The sequence below is a fragment of the Clarias gariepinus genome, chromosome 8, assembly GCF_024256425.1.
Source record: "Clarias gariepinus isolate MV-2021 ecotype Netherlands chromosome 8, CGAR_prim_01v2, whole genome shotgun sequence".
Classification (NCBI taxonomy): Eukaryota; Metazoa; Chordata; class Actinopteri; order Siluriformes; family Clariidae; genus Clarias; species Clarias gariepinus.
Window position 1 is genome coordinate 11656778 of NC_071107.1, and position 23670 is coordinate 11680447.

Here is a 23670-nt window from a genome sequence, read left to right on the forward strand (position 1 = left end):
TTATTATTACATATAATATAATAATAATCACAGCACTACTACTAGTTAGTAATAATGAATAGAAAAAGTACAGAAATATTATTGATAAGAGAAGGAGAGGAAAAGAAAATGACGAATAAAGATCCAAATATAAAGTGGGATTGTGCCGCATGGATGGCTATGTATCTCTCTCTCCCTTGCATGCAATTTTCTCTTAATTATGTCTATTAGCCTTTGAGTGTTTTATAAATATTTAAAGCGCTACATAATTAAACTCAATGCAAATATGTTAAAGTCACTGTAAATACAGTAAAACATTAGATTGCGAGTAACATGGATTGCAAGTGTTTCGCAGATTTTTATTTTGTTCTTTACAGCCACTGTGAAGAAAAAAAAGTTAAAAACGGCTGTAGAAGTGCATGAGGTGAATCTGTTTAACAAAAATGCAATGTCACATTTCCGGGAAATCCTCAAAAGGAGATAAAAGTGTCAGAGAGGTTTCTTGTTAAAGTCACACAAAAAGAAAAAGATTCCAGTTTGCCAACAGAAACTGTGTCAGAGAGCAGAGATTCCGTTAGTGTGCGTGTATGTGTGTGTGCATTTGAAAGTCATCCTACACAGTACCCCCCCCCCCCTTCTCCTCTCCTCTCTTGTCTTTTTCACACCAGCCACGATTATTTTCAAAGTTAAAGTGCTCATTGTTTAAATTTCTCGATTGTGGAACAAATCATCAGAGTTTCCATTATTTCTTATGGGAAAATCTGCTTTAAAATACAAGTGCTTCTGTGCCTTTGGATTACAAGCATGCTTCCGGAAAACAAATTATGCTCGCAATTCAAGGTTAAACTGTATGGACACGTGATTTCCTCTTTGGATAATACTATGTCACGTGCGTTAATTAAAACGGGATTATATTATTTTTCTTCAATTAGAGAGAACAAAGTAAAGTCTCTTGCTGGTGTTTTGGACACAGTATACCCATGTGTGTGAGAGAGTGCAGGCCGGACATATGTCTCTGCCTACAGGCAATGTCTATAGGTCAGCGTCTATCTGTTAATGAGGTCATAATCATATTGTTAACACCACTGTAATAGGTCGTAATAGTCAGTTGCATCGTTTTATTTTCACTTTATGTCGGTAGTGACAGTACGGTTTTATTGTCAGTTATTTAGGGCTCAGTAGAACATCGTTAAATTCCTTAACGGCTTGCTATTGAAACACTATTATGAATTTGTTTAAATCCTTAATGGCTACGCTTGAAAAATTAACCAAACTAGTACCGACTGCAACGACTTCAGAGTCTAGAGACGTCAGGAAAGATCGATAGCAAATTCGGCTCAGTATAATGGGGACCTTACACACAAGAGATTATAGTAGATTATAACGTGTACAATGTTAGAAACAAAAGCCATTTGTGATCTGTAAACAAGATTCCAAAATTTAAAAAAAATCCAAAAATGATTGGTCCAGTGTCACTGAAAAAGTGTTTATTATTTTCAGATTTAATATACAGCTGTGAGTCAGGAATTGCCCCCTGCACCATTAGTAAAGACACAGATACTACAGGCCAGTTAGAAAGAAAATCATCCGGCATTAAAATGTATGTTGGTGCCCATATCTAAAACTTATATATATATATATTCATGTACAGTACAGCAATGAATAAACAGATTTTACCACACAAGCAAAAAAAAGACACTGGAATTGAATCTGACTGTAAAAAAAAAAAAAGAACTAAGCAGATGATTACAGTTACACTAATGCACCTCCTTAAGCGTACCTCAGTTTAGGATGTTATATAATCTAATTAAACATAATTAAAGGTAATGTTTATGCTGTGCAGAACATTTTAAACAAACGTGTGCATGCTAATAGACTGGCCTCCCACACACACACACACAATGACAACGTTAAACACTTTAACATGCACTCCAGAATATCAGAAATCACTCGAGCTTTTACATGGTTCACAAAAAGAGGGTTTCACTTATAGGCCGGATTCAGTTGCCTTTCGAAAGAGAGCTCGTGAGGATCCATGAAGGATTTCCACGCACTACACTACACTTGCCATGCAGCTTATTGTTTTCCACAGAGTACATGCTACAATTTTTTTTTTTCCGGGAAATTCTCCCTTCTGTATGATGAGATGAGACTATACGGCCAAAGCTTTGTGGACCATCACACCCATATGCCATATGTAACCTCCATTCTTTTGAGAAGGCTCTTCACTACATTTTGCAACACGGCTCGTTTTCGGCGTTCCAGTTCGTCCCAAGAATGTTTAGTGAGGTTGTGGTCGGGGCTCTGTGCAGGCCTTTTGAGTTCTTCTCAACACCAACATTACCACACAATGTCTTTATAGACTTCACTTTCCGCATAAAGGCATTCATTACAATTGTGTGCTCAAAAATGTGTTCCTAAAACAGTCCACATGTGGCTGTAATGGTCAGGTGTCTACAAAACCTTAGCCATATAGTCTACAAGCACCTATTAAAGAATACCAGTTCTGAAAAATAGATACTTAAAATGAATCATTACAGTATGTAGCTCATTAGGTACAGTACTGCAAATCGTATACAGCGCAAAAGCACCACTATTTGCAATTTAATAAAAAAACTTCAGGTTTGCACACCAACAAGCAAAATGAATGGAAATATCAGAGAATTTCATTTAAAACCTTAAACTCCCAGGAATTTTGGATCTTTGTACCTGTCATATTGGTTTCCACTGTAGTTTCGAGAATAATTTGCTTTTGTACTAGCATCAACCAACATTCTTATTAATATAAAGCAAACTTTCATCAATCCTAGTATTGATGGAGTGGTAGGAAAATTCAAGATAAAGCCCCTACCAATAAAGTGTTGGTAAATCAAAAATACAAATTCATGGTATAGTTTTAAAACACATGAACTATCAAAATCCAATCTAAAAACAAAAACAAACAAACAAACAAACAAACCCACCTGACAAATTCTGAATATTGCATTTCTTTAACACATACTCAAAGAATATTTTGCGTTCACAAAAAGTCATCTATTGAATTAATTAGGAAATGCGTGCTAAATATATAGGATTTACTCCCACCAACAAACATATTCAAAGGTATTGTCGTGTTAATACCTGGCAACAAGACCAACAAGACAGTACTTATAGCTTTTATTGTAACCGATTTTAAAAAGCTTGGAGGCTTTAAAAAAAAAAACAAGTATTCATTCTACCCAACATGAAAAAATGTCATAATCTCTGATCTCCAACTAGAAAAAAAAATGAGAAGGCTTTTGCACTATAAAAATACTTGAGTCGAATCAGGGATGAGTCAGCTGTTTTTCTTCCCCAATTTTTACTAATGTGAGTCAAAACAGAGGTCCAGACCATACTGCTGACAAACATTACAAATATAATATACAGTGATGTGCGAAAGTCTTGAGCCAACCCTCTAAAATTAAATTTTGAGGATAAAAAATATAAATGCGAATGTTTTACTCTGACAGCCAGCAAAGTGCCTAAAGAAACGATCTAAAAAAAAAGGGCTGGTTAGGTACGCAACAACCTCAGCAGCAACCTCATTCCCTCTCTCATCTGTTTCAACCACTCAGCATTCAGCATCACCAGTATACTAATCACCAGCCTGATCATCTGTTGGCATCTGCACCTGTTTCTCACTGGTTCATGCTTTATAGATCACTGTGTAGCTTAAAACACGAACACATTCCTTTCAAACTGGTCAGGTACAGGGACTGAACGTAAAAGACTACATTAAAAATACAAGAACGTCTGTATCTTTGGAAACAAAATATGAAGACAGTAGGGCTGCCTCAAGACTTTTCAACATGCAATTATGTACAGTACATTATTATAAGTCCATTAATGAATGTGATGGAATGTGAATGTTTGCCAAAAATTCTGAAAGTTGAATTTTTCTATAATGTCCAACTGAGATTTTAAAGTGAAAGTGCACTTCATTTCAACCCAAAGCTCTACAGGATGTGTATGTTTACTGTAACACACTGATTCAGCACGTAGGGCTTGTTTGAATCTACTGGTATGCAGGCGGAATAGTCGTATTATAAAGCTGACAAAAGCAAAAATGTCAGTAAACTGAAGTTCTAAAGCTGCTTTAAGTCCTTGCCTAGACAGGAATCTTCTAGCTTTCTGGATGCAGCTTAAGAATTACACTAATGTAAAATGTAATTCCAGAATGCACAGGCTTTTCAATCAGCATCCTTGTTAGGTACTTACCTACAGTAGTTTGGGCTAAAAAAGTAAAACAGAACTGACACTGGAGACAATTACATTTGCATTCAGTAAACGGTTGTTTTCATCACAGTTGTTTTTCATTGACATTATTTTATCTGTACTGATGCACATTCTAGTGTAACAGAAAGCAAAAATGAATGTCTACATACAGTATAAAGGCACTTCAGGATGACTGGCATGAAAAATAACTTTTATATGTTAAAACCATGTAGATCTCATAGAGCTCTCTCTGTTGCACCAATTACTTCTCATTATGTGAGTTTTTATGGTTGACCTCTTGAGTGTTCAGTGATGCACGCAAGATCTTTGGACATATTCTTAAGTCAGTAATAATGCCTCTTTGTCGGTGGAATTAGCAAGTCGGAGCAATACGACCTCTATGAAAACTAACAAATAATGTATCTGTAACAAATGGGTCCTCTGTTTCGGAGCTAAATAGCAGAAGTGTACCATTGTAGATGATACTGAACATTCCTGTCATCATCAGAGCAGTCCTGTAAAACGGATACATAGACTCTTTAATCCTAAAGTAGTCTCAAGAAGAAAATATATTTTTTAAATTGCTGACCCAGTAACTACAATTTATAACATTAACATAATCATTAGTGAGTAGTATCAGTGTGTATTTTTGTTCATGCACTTTGAATGCTGCTGCACAATTATGTACAATTTAATATTTCTCCATCTGAATGAATGTGATTATCATGCATGCAAACACACTTTTCATTTCTTTCCCTTTTCTTCACAACTAATTAAGTTTAAATGTTTTCACTGTCCATGTTATCACATGCTATTATATGTCAACATTTAGCAACTAATAAATCTGTAAATTGGTGCACATAGAGTAAACACCAGTGCTAAAATTTTGTACTTATAAATCAGAAGAAGGCCAACAAATGAACAAACAAAAAAATACAAAAGAAAAAAAGCGTAAAACACTGGTTAATGTAAAGGTGCGGCTCCAAGGTGAAACACTAAGTCAATATTTTTCCGTGGTCACACGGCGTTATTGGCCTGTCTTTCACTTCTAGGAAGTTATACTGACCGTCTAGCAGAAGGCGCAGTGTATAGAGAATAATATCACCAGAACCATCATGTTTTTTTTTTTATTTTAGTTGGATCTAATTCAAGGATTTTTTTTATTTATTTATTTAAAAAACTGTAAAGTTTTTAAGTACAATACATTATTATGAATTATATTATAGATTTCCTTAAGAAGATTGAGTCACTCACTTTTAGCATGAAGGAGAACTAAACTATACAGTATGTTTCATAAGTTTAACTTTTACCTAGAAAGTTGTAGTGAGTTTATGTTAGAATTGCAGTTCAGTTCTGTTCATTAAATCTACATCCACAGTTTCAGGTTACAGACATTAAAGGTGCAAAAGAACACCAACACCCCAGCGACAAGGAAACATAGGACCACACATCCTGCAAGCGGACTCGGCCCTCTCACTAAGACAGACTCATAATGTATGAGCTTACATTAGTTTAAACTCGTTTAAACCTTCCTCTGTGGAGTTTCTATGTTGCTTTTGTTCTTGACATAAGGTGCAATTTGCAGGAACACAGTTATAAAAAAAAGGCACCCAAAACAAAAAAAAAAAACTTTCACCTTTAGTTAATACCTCTGAACTGAAAATGTGACATGAGCGAGGTGTGAGATGGTCAACAAGCAGGGTAGAATGAATGAAAAAGAACAGAGGTAGACAGGAAGATATATTCTTTTTGGAAAGCGTGTTAAAGTGCCTAAAACAGTCCTTCGATCTCCGTCAAAGAGACTGAAGCACCATTAAAACAAGAAATTCACATGCTGAGTGTCAATTCGCTCATTCTATATGACTGGATTGTTACATATGGTACTGATGCCATCTCACACCTGAAAACTTCCTGTGACCGACTGCATTGGAAATATTTTTGAACACTTGTACATTGAGTGTGTGCATTTTCTCCAACTAAATGTTAAAAACAACCACAGCTGACACAACACAAATTTATTTAATTGAATGTTAATTGAGTATGTTTTTTATCAATAAGGTATACTTGTTATATATATATATATATATATATATATATATATATATATATATATATATATATATATATAAAGTCTTATATACAGAAATTAAACAGAACATATTTTCCGACCTAGACTGAAGAATATCAGCAAAGGGAAATGTAAACCATGTTCCATCCTATTCCTTGAAAAAACGTCACTCGACCACCGTATCCCCCGATCTGACACTTAACATATTTGCATAGGCAAAATGGGATTAGCCCTTAAACAGTGTGTTTCCTGAATCTTTATCTAATTATGCTGAGTGAAAAAAACAAAAAACTAAAAAATAATAGCTACTCTTGGTCAAACCTCAGTATACATGTGCACATGTCAATTACAGTGTTAGGCTTCAAGTAGTTTAAAAGAAACAAATTAAACTAAACGTGAACAGAAAAATGCAACATGAGAGGTAGAGGAAACCCAATAAAAATCTTCAGAGACATGTCAGTCACTACAAAGATCGTCTGATCACACAAGAGTTCCTTCTGCATGTTAAACAAAATAGCCTTTCAGAAAGAAATGCAGAGTTTCAAAAAATGCTGTGTTTTGTGACTATCAGTCAATAATTGGCTGCTCCCTGAGACAGCCTTCAAGCAAAAAACTCTGTCTCTTATGGCAGAATAAAATCAAGCCAAAGCATAAAAATGAAATGTGTCAATTAATCCATGACATCACACATCAGTTCCTATGTCAGCAACAGTATATCCAATATCTGGTATCTAAAGATGCTATTACGTCAGAAATCATTCTATTTTGTCCGTTCACTAACTTAGGTAAAAATAAGCATTTACATGTCTGATAATTTCAGTGAATATTAAAAAGATAAAAAAAAAAACTGTCATGGATAACTTTATCACATTTTTCGCTTGACCACCAAAACACAAACATCTGGAGCTGGAACATTTTCAGCTTTTAAATATTTTTTATCTGACACATCCAAAAAAAAAAGAAGGAAAAAAAAAAACCCATCCAGGCAATCATCTTAAATTCTGTGCCTTGCTGACTCACTGTTTACAAACTGTATGGCACACTGTTTAAATGTAAACACTCAAATCCATGACTTCCCAATGCTTCAGCAATAATAAAAAGTTCAATAGAAATAGGTGTGTATTAAGTGTAAAATACCCATCAAAAGAGGCTGCATGCTTTAAATTCTAAACTGGTAATATGTGATGTATGCCAAGGCTAATCAGGGTAATGGCACACATCGTTTTGAATGAAGAGAAGGGCTTACAATGGCACGCTGAGTGTGGGCTTGTACCGCTTTTATTGTAATACTCACCACAGACTTTCATTTCACTGATATCTAAAAGGCCAAAACACTTGCACTAACGTAAGATGACTCAACACTGTCGCGTATTCCCACTACATATCTCTCGCTATTTAAAATCTAGCTGTATTTTTTTAAAATATCAATACATAAAAGCTACTGTATATATCAGTAAATTTCCCTTATTGTCTTTCGAATCAGCAAGTTTATGGTTTGAATGATGAGTGACCAAATAATGCACTCTAGTTCACTTCAAGTCCAAGTCCTGGAAACGCATGCAGTTTTTTTTTTTTTTTTAGTAAAATGTGTAAAGGCTTGCAGGCTGACCTAGTTCTCTCTTCGCATTGGCTGATGTGTGAATCCACTAATGCTTTAACAGTGATTTTAAAAATGGCATCAGTGCAATGCTGGTTGAGTGACAAAGGTCTTCAGTGAATTATTGTACAGCTCGAGATTGGCACTTTAAGTGCTTTTCCAAGCACAAAAAAAGTAAAACGAAAACAGCCTCACTAATTAGCAAACCATTTCATTAAAGTGCCATCTTCAAACTCAAGTGTTGTACAAGGATATAATTTACTCTTATTAAAAGCTAAGAGCCGAGAATGTGGCGATACCAAGCAGGCATTTACATATTGTTTTGTCATGCACTGACTGCTGCAACTGGAAATAAATTGGCATCAAGTTGACAGCGCAAGATTCTGAAAAGACTGAAAAGTCTGAATCTAAGAAAATTGAGCTGAAAAAAATCAGACATTTTCTGGGACAAAAATTAGAAACGCTTTCAAGAAAGGCTAGCATGATTTCATCCGTAGTGGTCATTCAGAGTGTGTTTTCTGACGTATTCGGTACACAAACACATAAACGCATGCTAAGAGGATGTGCACTGCTTCTGGTGGCCTCTTTAAAACACTATTACAACAATGCGGACAACTGACAAAATTCTTCTTGAGCTTCGTCCAGACAAGTCCACGAAGCCTACATACTGTATATAACCAGCGAACCATCAAAAACACATCAGTCCACAAAGAAAAACCTTTTTATATTAAAACCAGAAGTATGTTACTTAACATAACCTCTGAGAAAATGTGTCATTGTGCAGTGCCTGAACAAAGACAGAAATCATCATTTCAAATACAGTGACGCCTTTAACAACAAGGCAGTGTTCACAACCTTAAGACTTGCTTTAAAAAAAAAAAAAAAAGAGGCATTTCAATGTAAATGACAGTTCTAATTCTCTCATGTACCTCTGAGATGTTGCTGATTTAATTTCAAGCAAAACTCTTTATCCAGCAATGCTTACAACGAGTGACATACAGTACCTGTGCTTCTCTCAGGGACGGGTAGACTGGGAGGGCCTGGGAGGATGCGCACAATTAACTGTGGTTGTTGGTCAGCGTCAGCAGCTTCTGTGCCCTTAACTCATATCGAGGCATTGTGATTTTTGTAGAGGAAAGTCATGTTTGTGTTTTGTTTAGCTGCCCAACCACATCACTAGCCCTTACATATCCCAGTGAAAAAAGTTGTTAAAACGGACGCAAAATTGGGCAGATGGATGACAGTGGCAATGATTCCAACTGAAAATTGGCAAAACTACTTTTTTCCCTTAGCTTAACGAGAGCTGTAAAGGCTTACTCTTCATGACAGCATAAGAAGTACAGTTCTTATCTGAAAACCACTGCAGTTCTGCCGGTATATAAACGACAAAGCTAGAACCAATTCCAAAATCTTGTATCATGCAAAGTCAGGTGTTACCTGTTGTAACAACTCTTATCCAATCATGAAAATGATCATTATTCAGCTGTCCTCAAACACATGAGGCAAGTGAAAAGAGAACAGGTGGAGTACAGAAAGAGAGACAAAGAAAGAAAGAGAGAAAGAGAGAGAGACAGACAGACAAAGGGAAGAGGAGAAGTAAAGAAGGGAAAGTAGGGCTCGGACAGTTTCCTTACACGGTTCTTTTTGTCACAGTTGGCTGAGCAGCTCATATTGGCACTTAAACAGGAAGTGAACTTCGGGCTCACTACTGGACGGTAAGAATTGCTTAACTACTCGCTCTATGTATAGGAAACCTCACACCTTTCCGTAGTGGCACCTTAGGACTTTTTTTTTTTGTCTCGAGTTTTTGGCTGGAACCTTAGGTGTCTAAGCAGGCTCTTTTTCGCTCCAGGAGGTCCCTGTAAACAGATGAGTTGAGGAAACGTGGAAATGAGTCTCTGTGCATGAGCGTGTAGATCTGAAGCTGTGCCTCCTCGTACATCAGGCTGCTGGGCTCTGCCAGGCTCTGGTTGATGCCCTCCCTCACCCGGGAATCCAAACTGACCTATAAAAGACAACGTATCGATATCATTTACACATATATTACCATAAACAGTTTACAACAGATTTTTTTCAGATTGGTTAAGCCATGTTCAAAGTCAATAAAATTGTCTATGCTTCAGTTTCTCCAGATCTTTAACAACACAACGATAACTAAATTCTGTATCAATGCACTTGGTTTTAATACCGGTAATCCAAGTCAAATAATCTTGTCATTTTTCATCAACTCAAACCATGGTTCTGTTACTTACCAAGCATAGATTTGCAAAAAATCTTTTATGGTAAATATTATTAAATTTTTAAAAAACAAATAATTATTTCACTTTGGATTTGATTGTTTTGTTTTGTGGCCATGGGGTTAATGTGATTAATTACGGAGGGATGGTACTGTATAACATCCCACACAACATGGCCAGGTTTGCTGCTAATAGGGTTATGCTAATATATGCTTTGTAATATGCTAAACCTGACACTTCAGAGTAGGCATATTTGAACTTAAGTACTTGACACTAACAATCTCAAACCATTCTCCATTTACTCAGACAGAGTATATATACAGTACAGTATGTAAGTATAAGCAATGGGAATCATTGCATTTGTTACCTTTTTATGTCTGCTATGCCATATTTTCCAATTTGAACTCTATTATAATCTTATGGGACCACAGATGTACACTGTTCGAAGCCATAAAAGTGAGTTGCACAAGAGCTGTCCTGGTGGTACTAGTGTTATGGCTGTTCGATGTACATGCAGTTGGTTAATGGACTTTAAATGGCTGAAAAACCGCGGGAATTAAAAAGGATAGTAGCTAATGATGCTGTAAACATTGTGGTATTGTTTTCAATGTTTTTCATTACCTTCAACAAACTTTGTAATAAAAAAAAAAAAAACTACACATTTTTCCTTGTTCCAAGTTGCTACCATGGCCCAACACAAAACCAGAATCAAAGCATGCTATTTCTGATGAAACTCAACCAACACTTATTGATACTTAATTACATAATTCCACTTTGACAAACACAACTGCAGGTTGATTCATTGGCTTCGAAGTTAGAAAATTTTGCAAAATAATCTAAAACTGATATAACCAAAACAATTTTGATGAATTTTAACATTTGTGTTTTTTAACATCCTCAAAAGAACGATGCACAAACTATTTTCTGACAGTTTGCAATAATTCTTGCTACTTTTGGAAAAAAAAAAAAATAATAATAATAATTTGTTCCAAAAAATGTCATAATAGAGATCTCTAATTTTGTAGTCAAACTGTTCATATAATAAATCCAAAAGTCCATATAATAAATATAACATCAGTGCATCAGTGCGCTATTTTTAGAGTGCTTTCACACAACGGGCTCAGACACAGACCCGAGAACACTGGCCCCCAAAGTCCAGTACATTTGTGTAAGATGGCCCAGACGCAACTCGGTGTTCTGTGCTCAAGTTCACTTGAAAAGGTGGTCCTAAGCATGGTGTGATGTACTCAGGCACCTGTATTGGTATGACACGGGTGTGAGCAGATGAGAAAGCCAACTGTACCTGAACATGGAAGGTTTAGAATGCAAGGTCATTAATGCCATCTTTCTCCTCTGAAATCTGTGTGTGAGCATCACGTGTGTCATACTCATGTACTGCGTAGCCGCAGCTGGTGAAGTAGGAAGATACGCAAAGGGGTTATTCCTTACAGACTGGGACAGGGGGAGCTCAGTCTTTAAGGTGTTGGACTACTACTAAAGCCCTCATCTGCTCATCAAATAAAAATATAAATCACCCTGGATAAAGGCGTATGCCTAATGCCATGAATGTAAACTTTTCCGAAATATCAGAAATATTAGACATTGTGCATAACACCTGCTGCCACCTGCTCTATCAGAAAATGTAAATACTTAAGTGTAGTGGAGTCGAAATCACCAAGAGTTGAAAAAAATTACTTAGAGTGGCAGTTGTAATCTGTTTAGTTTACATTCCTGGGATGGTGTGTCTAATGTCCTATTCGTACGGGATAAGTATTACCTGGGGACCATGGTGTGATTTGTAATAATTGCAGCGGTTGTCTGTGATCTTAATCCTGCGGGAATCAGCCATGTCTGTAATTTGGCAAGAAAAAAATTCCCTTCGCAGATTACCTACCATATTTCGCCAAACAACAATGTCCTGTAATAATATTATAATATTATTGATCCCGTGCGAATCAGCATGTCTGTGATTTGGCCAGTATTTGGGTCGTATATAATTTTTTTAACGTTTTTGTTTCCTGCACGCCTTTTATCCATCTTTAACGAAGAATGAAGGCTGTGTTGAAGTACTTTGAGAGTATTTTGGGTGCTCGGTCATATTATACACCATTCAACAATACAATATGCAGAAAGAGAAAGGTGGAAACCATCAGAAGAGCCAAAGCAAAACAAATGATTAGAAAGTGATGAATGACATGTATAGCAGGATGTGGTAAACACTCTGCTGTTTATATCATACAGCTAGACCTATAATGACATTTCCAAACAATAGCCTATCCAAAATAGTGCACAATTAAGCGAGGAGCTTCACGTCATAATTCAAAGTTAATGTGTTACAGATAACTCAAGCATACAGCTCGAGCTATTTTTTTTTAACCCGGTGAAATGTAAATGAAAGGGCTCGATAACTATATTTATTTCTATTTTTTATCCATCCAACCGGAAATCCATAAATTCTCTCTGCCTCACACAGTCTGCATAGGCGTGGGTGCGCACACACACATACACACACCCTCCCCTCCTCTTTTTATCATAACACCTTCTTAAGAGACATACACTTCAGTATACAGTATAGACAGGAGATAAGTCAGTAAATTCAAGATCTTAATAAAATCGCAGGCTTTGCTTATCCCGAGCGAATGCGCCACATGAAACTCAGATGTGAGAGGGTAATTTCTAAAATCATACGAGGTCCGCAGAAAATACTTATCCTGTGAATGGTACATTAGTCATTAACCACTCTGCTGATTTGCAAACCTATACTGTATGTTTCAATATCGGAGCATTATTCAGGTCATTACCAGGCTCTAAAACATGCTACAATGCAGTATTAGGATGTTTTATGGCACAAAGTTTATATTATTATTATATTTATATAGAAATAGCATTATGTAGTCACAGATATTCCAATTAAATGGTTTGTCTACACCTACACCTTTAGCAGCAAGTTGTCAGGACAGGAATAAATGTTCCATTAGTGTCTATCCCAGTTAATTTGTTTATCTAGCCTTGACAGACATGCCAATCATGATAAGACTGAAATAAATAAATAAATAAATAAATAAAAAGAGGTATTAATATCCTACCTCTTTTGGTGAGAGGATAGAAACATAATCCTCATAAATGATCCTTGCTTTCTCATCTATAGCCGTTGGGTTGGTTTCCTTCTTTAATTCCTCACAAGCCATCCAGAACATCAGGTTCTCCTCGCTGTACTCCGATCGGAGGAACTGACGAAAAATGTCTCTGCCCTCCAAGGAGCGCATCATGAGCTCGAAGCTTCGTGCCCAGGCTACAACTTCATCCAGCGTGGGATGCCTTCAGCATGGGAAGAAAGCAATTTAATAACCAAGATAATGTACATTATATGAAAAAAATAACTATATTAAGCCTTGTGTGTCTGATAATCTGTGAAAAGGGTTTATCAAAAAAGTTTAATAAATTTTTTTTAATTAATAATATTAAAAATAAATAAATAATCACTTTCAAGTAGAACCTGGTCTCTGATCAATATTAAGTGTTGAATTAAAAATAAAGCTACTGATCACTTACTGTTCCTCTGCCGCTTCTATGCTGTCCATTTTTGTACATGTTTGCCGCTCAGGATGTTCCCTGCTCTCTTCATTCCTAAAAGGGAAGAACCAACAGGACGGAATAAAAGCACTCAGTTTTGTACAGGAACCCAGTTGTAACCTAGTAAGAAGAGGCAACTCATTCATTAAAAAAAAGATTAGATTTTAAAAGGTCTGTATTCTTTGACTGATATGATTGGTATCACACACACAAGTGCCGCTTTCATACATGCATTTCATACAACACATCACACTTCCTGGCAAATGCCTCGTCTGTGCCATGTACACATAAACATTTTATTGCAACGGCTAGAAGACAAAGCTTTCACAGTAATGTGTTTCTTGTAGTGCTGGATTCTTTCTCAGTGATATCGTAGTTAATTAAAAAAATAAATTGTACAATGGATGTGCTGTCATAGGAAAATAATCCTACCACTCTAAAGTAGTATTCTTTTCCTTTAAAAGCACTTCCTCAAATACTAGATTATTCTTAGAAATTGATTATTATTTTATATTATGGGTTATAAAATATATATATATTTTTTTATCTAAGTTATAATTTTAACAGATGACGCGTTGTCCTTTTTTTTATTAGTTATATTTAATGTTGTGGAGACAAGTGTGAGCTAACAGGTTTACCCAATTGTCTACTCAAGTTTCACCAGACTGAGACTGTGTGTCTGTTCCCTGATTTAAACAAACATTTAGAAAGACCCAGCAAGTGTGTTTTGGTAATTTAATTAATATGGAGACCAGCCATTCAGAGCACACAGCCAGCACCTCTGATCTGAAGCTAGGACTCTCACACATCTAAAGCGCTTATTGTTAATGAAACTCACAGATCAGGTCTTTTATGTCCTGTTTAATTCAGGTTTCTGTTAAACACAGTATAAGTATGTAGCATTAAATAAAAATAGTCCTCCTGGATACTGTTACATACATCAGACTCGGCTAACTGGTAGAGGAGGAGGCATCGCAGTTATTTACAATGATAATTTGACCACTGTACAAAACCATGCACACAAATTTAATCAGTCGATTAAATTATATATAATAATAAATTATACTATCGATTTCTTTGCAAATTTGTGGTTTTTCTTTCAAACCTGCTTGTTTCCATAGACAAAGCACTAATTGCCTAAAACTTTAATGTTCATTTTGAGAATCCAGAAGACCCTCTAAGAACAGCACTGATTCCAGAATGGATATAAATAAGAGTAAATCAGTGAGTATTTACTTTCATAAAGCAGGTCACACTTTAGATTAAGTACTGTATATGAAATATAGTGACAATTTACAGTACACTCTGAAGCGATCTCAGATCACTATCATGTTTTAAGTATATCATAGTAATAATGTATGCACAGCGCATTCACATTAACTACTACACAGTTATCACGCGTTATTAGTAATCTCTCAGAGTTATCAACTAAGACTGGATCGCTGGATCGTCTGACCCCACAGAACTTCATCAGGCGACTGAATATTTAAAGTCAACATTCCGTTATATATTATTATACAGTAGCTCCAGTTCCTAAAAGAAAAATTATTACAGATAAGAAAGAGTCCTGAACTAAAGCTCTTCATGTTGTTAGATCACTGTATTTCTCCACTCTTATAGAAAATAACTAAAATTATTCTAGATTCTTATTAAATACTGCAGCAAAATTATCCAGAGGTAAGACCACTACAGAAATCCACACATTTATAACATAAGCCTTCATGAGGACTTCATGAGCTTTTTTAGTAACAAACTTGTAAACATTGGGCAAAAGAATTCAGGTTTTGAAACCAAACAATTTAATATTAGCATTAGGTCCTACATATAATAGTATTCATTATATTCAATTTTATTTGTATAGTGCTATATTAGATCCTATACCTACTGTAGACATTTTCTCAAAAAAAAAAAAAAATAATGAGACCCCTGTTGAAAAGAATTAATTCTTCACTCAGCAGCGGAAATGTTCCAAAATCTTTTAAATTAGCAGTTATTAAACCACAAATTAAGGAACCCGAGCCCGTATTTACTAAGCATCTCAGAATCACTCGTAGGAATCGGGCTCAAAGTTCATTTAGGACTAAAAATTTTCCTACCTCAGAGTAGCCCCCCCTTCTCAATGTTTTCTTTATTTATTGTGATATTTGACTGTTTTTTTCAGATAGGAGTAGGATTGCGAAAAGGAAAGAGTGTGATGTCTTTTTTTTATGACACTAAGAGCCACAAAGTAGGCTGCAGGTTATAGTGGGTGTTGTAGTTCTGACAAGTTTTTGTAGTTTTAAACGGTGGAAAAGTGAAATGGTGAAATTGGTGGCAGTTCTGTGAAAGCTTTATGCACACAGAGCACAACTGTTTAAAGCCCATGTAATAGGGCTGTGTAGAACTGTCGTAATCTGATCAAAATTATTTAGAAAAGAAAGCGAAACTAGAGGGAGGATCAGAGAGCATTTTGCTTGCGAAGGAGGTAGTAGTTTGCCGCACACATCCCCCGAGTAGTGTGAAACATGGGGTTATGTTATTTTAATGAATTATGGAGACATGAATGCAGCCCGTTTTTTCGTTGATTCCTTGCTGCATAGTGGGAAATTTATAAATTTGCTCATGTGTGCTAAGTGTAAGTGCAAAGTTTAATTCATTATTTTTGTGTCACTGTTGCAAAGCTGCATCTTCAATGTTACTAAAAAGAAAGTACAGTATCAGTCACCTGCAGAGACAGAATATGGACCGCGAAAAAAAAAAGTATGACATTTTTGTCCTAACTGTCTTTTATGAGCTGTGTCACTCACTCTTACTAAAACTACTCCCCCCACATGCATCTCGTTTCTGCTATAACTTGAAGTTAATATATATGCGAAATGACACTGGAGTCTCTTTTTTTAAATCTCCTTTTGCGAGAAAAAAAGTTTTCCATTTCAACAATTATACACTAACAGTATGTTTGTTTATCTATTTATATACAATTAATTTATTCCATACTATTTATACAGTACTATGCGAAAAGCTTATGAAATAAATGCTGTAGAGCAAGATGCCTTCATTTTTAATTAATTAAAATGAAAATACCCTATAAAGCACAGTAAACTGTAATACATGAAAAGAAATGTAGTATTTGGTGTGATAACACTTTGAAAACTCTTTAGTGGCAGATACAATTTGTAGCATTTTATAAAAATATTAAAGATTAGCTACTAAATTTCACTGAGCATCCTGCAGAACCACCCTCAGTTCCTCTGAAGACTTTGACTGTTGCACCTGCTTCCTTTTGGCATGCAAAACCCAGCAGCTTCCATTTTGTTTAGATTTTTTTGTCCAAGTGGTCTTTAACATAATATTCTGCTTTCCTTTAATTTTGTGGGGGGGATACTGCTGTCCAACAATAAGAAATCTTTTTGTACTAAATCAATAATGCAGTCATAAAATTAATAAAAAAATGTGTAGGAAAAAAAAAAAAAAAAAAAAAAAACACAGAGGGTGCCTAAGACTTTTGCCCAGTACAGTGCAAATGAATGACAGTATACTTTTAAAAAATTATACTAACCTGAATTACATTACTAAAACCTGGATCCAAATAGTCAGAGCTTCTGTTATGGAAAATTTATCCAAAAGTGGTGATGTATTTAATATTAATTTATATGAATTTCATATGAATCTAATTTTATTTAATTCAATTTAATTAGTTTTTTTATGCAATTTTATGGAAACCCTAATTAAAAATACAGCCATCTGTATGTTTTTCATGTTTTTTTATGGCCAAGATTTTTATGTTTTGAGTTTCTAGTAAAAGATAATTATGTAAAGTTAATTTAAAAATTAAATAATTACATTATCATACAGTATTCACATGGCTGGCATCTGAAGCATAGCCTAAAACGTTTCCTGGTCATTGCTGCTTAGACATGTGGGTGCCACATTTCCCTAGAAATCGAGGTTAATTAAGCTTTATTGCATTGTTTCTTTTTGGCAGGATGTTACAAGCCCAGAGATATACTAAAAATCTGGAAAGAAATGCTACAGATTACTGTGAGAATCTCACAACAGCAGGGTTAAAAAATGAATTAAGTTCCATGTATAGAAGTGAATGGACTTTTAACTAAACTGTGTGAATAACCTGGAAGGCAAAGCAACACTTCCTTTCATCACACAGGTACGCCATTGGCTGCACAAAGATCCATTCATCTAACGAAGGTGGCTTGAGTTCAAGGTCTGAATCAATGCATTGAAGGTTAAAGACACAGGAACAGGAACTCCGGATATGTTGCTAATGCTTTCTTTTTGGCAGAGAAGTTTTCCCTTTGTGGAAAAGTGTTTTTAAAAGCACTTTTACTAGAGTGAAGTATAAACAATTCCCAGAAAATTTTGGGTATAGAAAAAAAAACCATATAAACCACCACCAGCAAATTCCCCTCACTCAACTAACAGATCTGATAATTCCCAAAGCCATTCAAGACTTTCTATTTTAAGTTTAGAGACAAGAGAGACTGCCTTCCCTTTCTCAAAGTCTCTATTGTGCAAGTATAATTGGGCTTGCTAGCCAAAGGGGTCTGCACATGCTGAGAGCCCTCTAAATATATAAAGTGTTCCACACAGCTGTTTTGCATGTGATGTGGGGACAGAAATAGAGGCTTACACAGCTGATAAATACAGAGCATAATAGGGAATAGCTGTGGAATCCCGACCTTATAAACACAGGTTTGCCCCCCCTTCTCAATGTTTTCTTTATTTATTGTGATATTTGTGTTCACATGAGTGTAGGGATTAACATGAAAAAAAAGGCATGAGAAAAGTTTTTCCAACATTGAAGAACAAAAAAGAAGCTAGAAATAACCTAATACTGAATAAAAAGAAAACCCATTAAAAATAAAAAAATGACATTTAATATAATTAAAATAATTTTAGTTGTATATAAATACATAAATAACAGAGCTCCTTGGGTGGACATAGAAAAAAGTGCTCACTATCAATTATCGTAACAAAAATTTAATTGTAAATAATGCGACATAAGGACATACAGTAAAATGAATAAGAATTAAGGTCACATACGCTCTACAGTTTTTCATGATGAACAGGCGAAAGGCAGGAAGACTGAACTTTAAAAAAGCAACATGGATCCCTACTGGCAACACAGCAGTGAAGCCGGAAGCTCTATACTAAAGCCCTGGCAGTGTATTTCGATGGGGAGGGGGGGATGGGGGCTTCAAACATCAAACGATGTGTCATGTAGAACCATCATTACTTTAAAACGTGTACTTTGTACTGTTACCAGAATATGGAAATGAAATCACTAAAATGTACAACTTACAAAATGCACATATTATTATATATTACTAGCATTGGTACCTGTCATTAACGATTAAAGAGTTTTTAGAAATAGTTAAAAGATTAAAGCTAAAAATAAGCTGATCAGCATTAATTAATCAGTGCTATTATTATTTCTTTTTGTAAGGTTGAGTATCGTATGTCTTATTTACACAAAGTTGTACTTATTTTGCAGTCAGCCAAATACACTCCTGGTTTATATGATTTTTCTTTTACAGGCACATACAGTACAGTAACGTACCTCAGAATTCTGTGGAAATGTTTGCTGTAATGCTCTAATGAGATGTTTTATCGACATGTACTCTCTCTAATTAGCACCGCAGTTTAGGAAAATATGAGATAAACTAGTTTTAAACTTCCTGCAGGAAGGATAAACAAACATACAATGATCTGTCCATACATCTCTAAAAATTCACTTATTAAAAGTTTCAGAACTTTTTTTGGAATAAGCTATGCTGTGTCACACATTTGTTTGTGATTGGTGGGGAACTGACTGTAAAAAAACTGCTTCTGACTTCCCTTCCACTCAATTTTTGCGACTGGACAAACATTCAGAGGTACAGATAGATGGACATACAGATAGACATAAATTTTTCAGAGACTGGTTATGGGTCCTCCAATTTATTAAACGTGAAGATATAATTGAAAGAATGAGTTCTGACCATTGTAAAGAAATAAATTATATATATATATATTATATAATATACTAAATTATTTATATAGATGATGTTGCTGAATTTTGGATGCTTTTAAAGTTTTCCAAAAGTTTGTGCCGGTCTGATCGAACATGTAACTAATGAGCATTTAATAACACTTTCCTACATTAGATATTAATTCATACTTCTAAATTTGTATATATGGTAAGTCTGGTCTCTGGCAATGCAGAGGCTAAGCATTTATCAGTATTGCCTAGTACAAGACTAAAACATAGTATGTATGTGATAGTATGTGAAATATGGATGTTGTTGAATAAAATGCATGTGATCCTAATCAAAGCAGATAAACAGAGCAGACTGCATACAGTTATCTTTCTACAATCATCTGGCAAAAAAAATCATAAACACTGCAATGCACAACTGCAATTAAAGCTGAAGAAGACAATTGTATTTGGTGCATTGATGCATCCTAGTTGGAATGTGTGATGTCCTGTACCTAAATGGAATCCAGACTTTGGTCAGAATCTGTAATGATAATTTCTAAAATACCAGTGAAAGCTGCAAACAGCTACAATAGCTACATAGCAACTAATAGTTTTATCCTACATCATTAACATACTGGGTTTTCTTCCAGTAACAGGACATGACCTACCAGAGGCATTTGCAGCAGCCGCACCAGCACAGACAGCAGGTGTTCGGTCTCGGATGCCCGGGAGCCTGAGGGGGTCCTTCAATGTGGGCCTGCTGCTGTTTCCTCATCTCAACTCGACTCACACTCTGCGGCTGAACAAACATTAAAACAACATTTGGTTAAACTCATCAACACCTAATGTTACTTAGGCAGAACCTTGGCATTTGTGGTCTAACCATTATTTAAAAACACTTTTCATGTTCTTTGGGAAGTTTGTGTAAGTGTAAGTTATGAAAAGGGTTTGAAAATTTTATGGGAAGGGTCTGCAAACACATGCCATTCAAATTATTTAAAATCTTTAAATAAAATGATAGAGGATCAAGCCTTTGGACACGAAAAAAAAAAGGTTACACATTTTTAAGTGGTACCAATTTTTCTTTACTTCAACATGCAGTATGATGCTCAAAGGGTATCCAACACTCTTCTTTGTTTAGGTTTCCTTGCAGCACCACGTAAGTTACAGCTTCATAATGCTGCTTTATCTGATTCATTTTTTTTATTACACAGGAAGCTGGGTATGATACAAATCAAATTAAACTGAAAATAGCAACAGTTCATGGAAACTGCTGAAATCCTATTGGCTGCTTAGGCTTTAAAAACATAGCAAGGAACAGAAAATCTAAATATGTTTTGTTTAAAGCTACAGGAATGATTTGCCTAAAGGGTAATACTTTTGATATGCTTAAACAGGAAAGTAACGTCGGGTCAAGGTAGCTATGTGACAGACATGGGCACAAACATGTCTGAACAGAAGAACTTGTTTGATAAACGCATCAGCATCTTAAAAAACCATTAAAGCCAAATCTTGATGCTGAAATACTGGAGCTTTCCTGCTCATAAACCAGTTCTGCATGCAAATCATAAACTGTCTACAATTTAAAGGAAATCTCCATGACCTGCACGAGTCATATCTTTACAGATCTGCTTCCATGACTTGCTGTCAGTTTATCGGAATATAAACTGAAATAATTAACCTGAAATGTTTTAATTATAAAGACTCGGACTTGACTTTGACAGACAGACAGACAGACAGACAGATAATTTCAATATTGATCATGGAGTAAATTAAAAATTTGTGAAATTGGTAACAGTAAAAGGGTTTTCAGCCTTCCATCTCCCAGCCTATCTATCTGTTAAATACAAAGTTATTTAAATGGGTGAATTTAATACAGTTTTACCTAAAACCTTTGTGGTAGAGTGCCTATTATTTGTACAATCCTTAGTTAAGAGTTGTCTCAAAGAGACAATGTAAATAATCTTTAAACACAATTTATCCCAGTCACATGGCATCAAGGATTATAAATGTCACAAACAGCATCATAACCTTCAAGCTGCTGTTTAGGGTTTTACACATCCCATAACCTCAGGGTAGTCCGTACATCTTTTCCCCCTCATCCATTTAAGCATTTTTTTTTCTTTTCTTGCCATTCTATAAATTCAACAAAAATATTTTTTTGCAATAGACACAAAAAGAATTGCAAACATGGAAGAACATGTGTGCTGTATAAAGATATTCAGTTCAAATAAATACATACATTATACTGTACGTTAATTATTTCAGTGTGGCATTTTCTGCATAGACAGAGAATCAACCTTTAAACCAACAAAATACAAAGACAAAAAATAAATAAATTTAAATCAGCAGAATACAACATATTGTAATGCAAAATGACATAACTGTCTCACCAGAAAATCCATAATGTTGTCTTCAAGCCTTATAATACACCGTGTTTCTCATAGTGATCTGAGAGCAGCAGTCAATGGTCATTCAAAGTGAACACCTTTGTGTTGTGTATTATGACTTTTGTTCATGTCATTAAAGTTAGACATGCAAAGCAATGCTATCACCAGTTAGGCAGTGGAAAACATGCATATTGATGCAAAACATGAGGAGGAAAATCCTTTGTTTAAGCCTGTGGTGCTCATCAAATACTTTGGGAAATATGCAAAAGAGTAAGCGCACAGTGGGTTAGTGAAAACAACAACAAACTAGGAGTGGCTCAGAGCACATCTGTGGTGTTCTTTCTAACCTGTACTTTCTTTCTGTATTTCCCCCCACACCCCCTCATCCATGTGGTGTAAGAATTCAACATTAGCTAATTCAGAGTCTCTGTGAACTTTTCTAAATCACAGTTCAACATTTGTGTGTTTAATTCCATAAGCACCATGTGTGTTGGGTTAGCGTCTCCAAGATTTGGGAATCGTTTCAAATCCAACTGGGACACTTTTTTTGAGTGCAATTTTATAAGTATTGCTACACTCAGTTAAAACTGCTATATATCCAGACATCAGTCAGGAACACAGGTCAACAGGCATCATTCCTGGCATCCAGGAACAGGAACTGAATTTTACAGCATTTTTATAATGCGGATAGCCGAATTTAACTACAGACTCTCAGGGATCTAATCAAGCTGTAAAGCAAACAAAAGCATCAGACAGTCATATTTGTATTAGGTTTACTGCCTGCATGCCAGCATGCTCTTCTAGAATATCGTCACACCATCATTTCCAATTTACTCAGGGACACATAATGTGGTCAATCAAACTTCCATACGGGCAAACAGTGAAAAGCCAAAGGCAAAGATCCTTATCAAAAGCAGACCTATATTTAGTTGAGGTCCTTTTATAGAATCACTCATTCATCGTCAGTAAGTCCTTTTGAACATACAGTAGAGGCAATTTTGAGACGCCAGTTCACCTACCAACAGAGAACATGCAAAACTCTGTATAGACCATCATCAAGCCTCAGGACCAAACCTGAATCCCTGGGGCTACAGTAGAGAGGCACCAACAGTAACAATTGTTATTATTATTATTGCTACCAAAAAGTAGGAAATGAGGCAAAAAACTATATATATATACACTGTATACATATTTTATACTGTATAATATGCTCTACATTGTTACTATTGTTTTCTACATAATATGCTCGACACGGTTACTGCTGTTCATTCCATGTTTTCTGTTAAAATTTGTTGCAACCAGATAGGAAAGGAAAGAGTCTATCAATCAACTATACTGTAGATTGCTGCTTGCCTTTTTGTATTATTAGTATTATTTTTTTGTAGAAAGGCCACTATTGGCAATTGTCTGGAAAAAAACTAGTCGCAAAATAAAAACACCAGGTGCATTTGGTGACCATTTTAGTTGCCATCTGGAGCCCCAGGCATTCAGGTTTGTCACGGTCCAAAGAAAATGGTCATGATCTTTTTACCGCTGTGTGCCCCCAAAACTCTTTAGTGTGATCAACAGGCCAAGTTTGCTCATACCTCTTTACATATAACTGCAAGCATTTATCAACAATCAACTGCCCATAA

The 23670-nt window shown here is 35.5% G+C and overlaps 1 protein-coding gene across 5 annotated transcripts in view; it reads right to left on the bottom strand.

Moving 5' to 3' along the window:
• Nucleotides 1-5167: 5167 nt before the first annotated feature.
• rgs17 (regulator of G protein signaling 17) overlaps nucleotides 5168-23670 on the bottom strand; it is a 28677-nt gene continuing 10174 nt past the window's right edge. For 4 of the 5 annotated variants that reach the window (XM_053502835.1, XM_053502836.1, XM_053502834.1 and 1 more), the window contains 4 exons: nucleotides 20315-20445; nucleotides 13670-13744; nucleotides 13204-13435; nucleotides 5168-9885 (listed from right to left, as the gene is read on the bottom strand). In XM_053502835.1, coding sequence (XP_053358810.1) covers nucleotides 9700-9885; nucleotides 13204-13435; nucleotides 13670-13744; nucleotides 20315-20445 — 624 coding nt within the window. In that variant the 3' untranslated portion in view covers nucleotides 5168-9699. Of the gene's footprint in view, nucleotides 9886-13203; nucleotides 13436-13669; nucleotides 13745-20314; nucleotides 20458-23670 lie in introns of those variants that run through there. The other variant, XM_053502833.1, reaches the window with a different exon arrangement.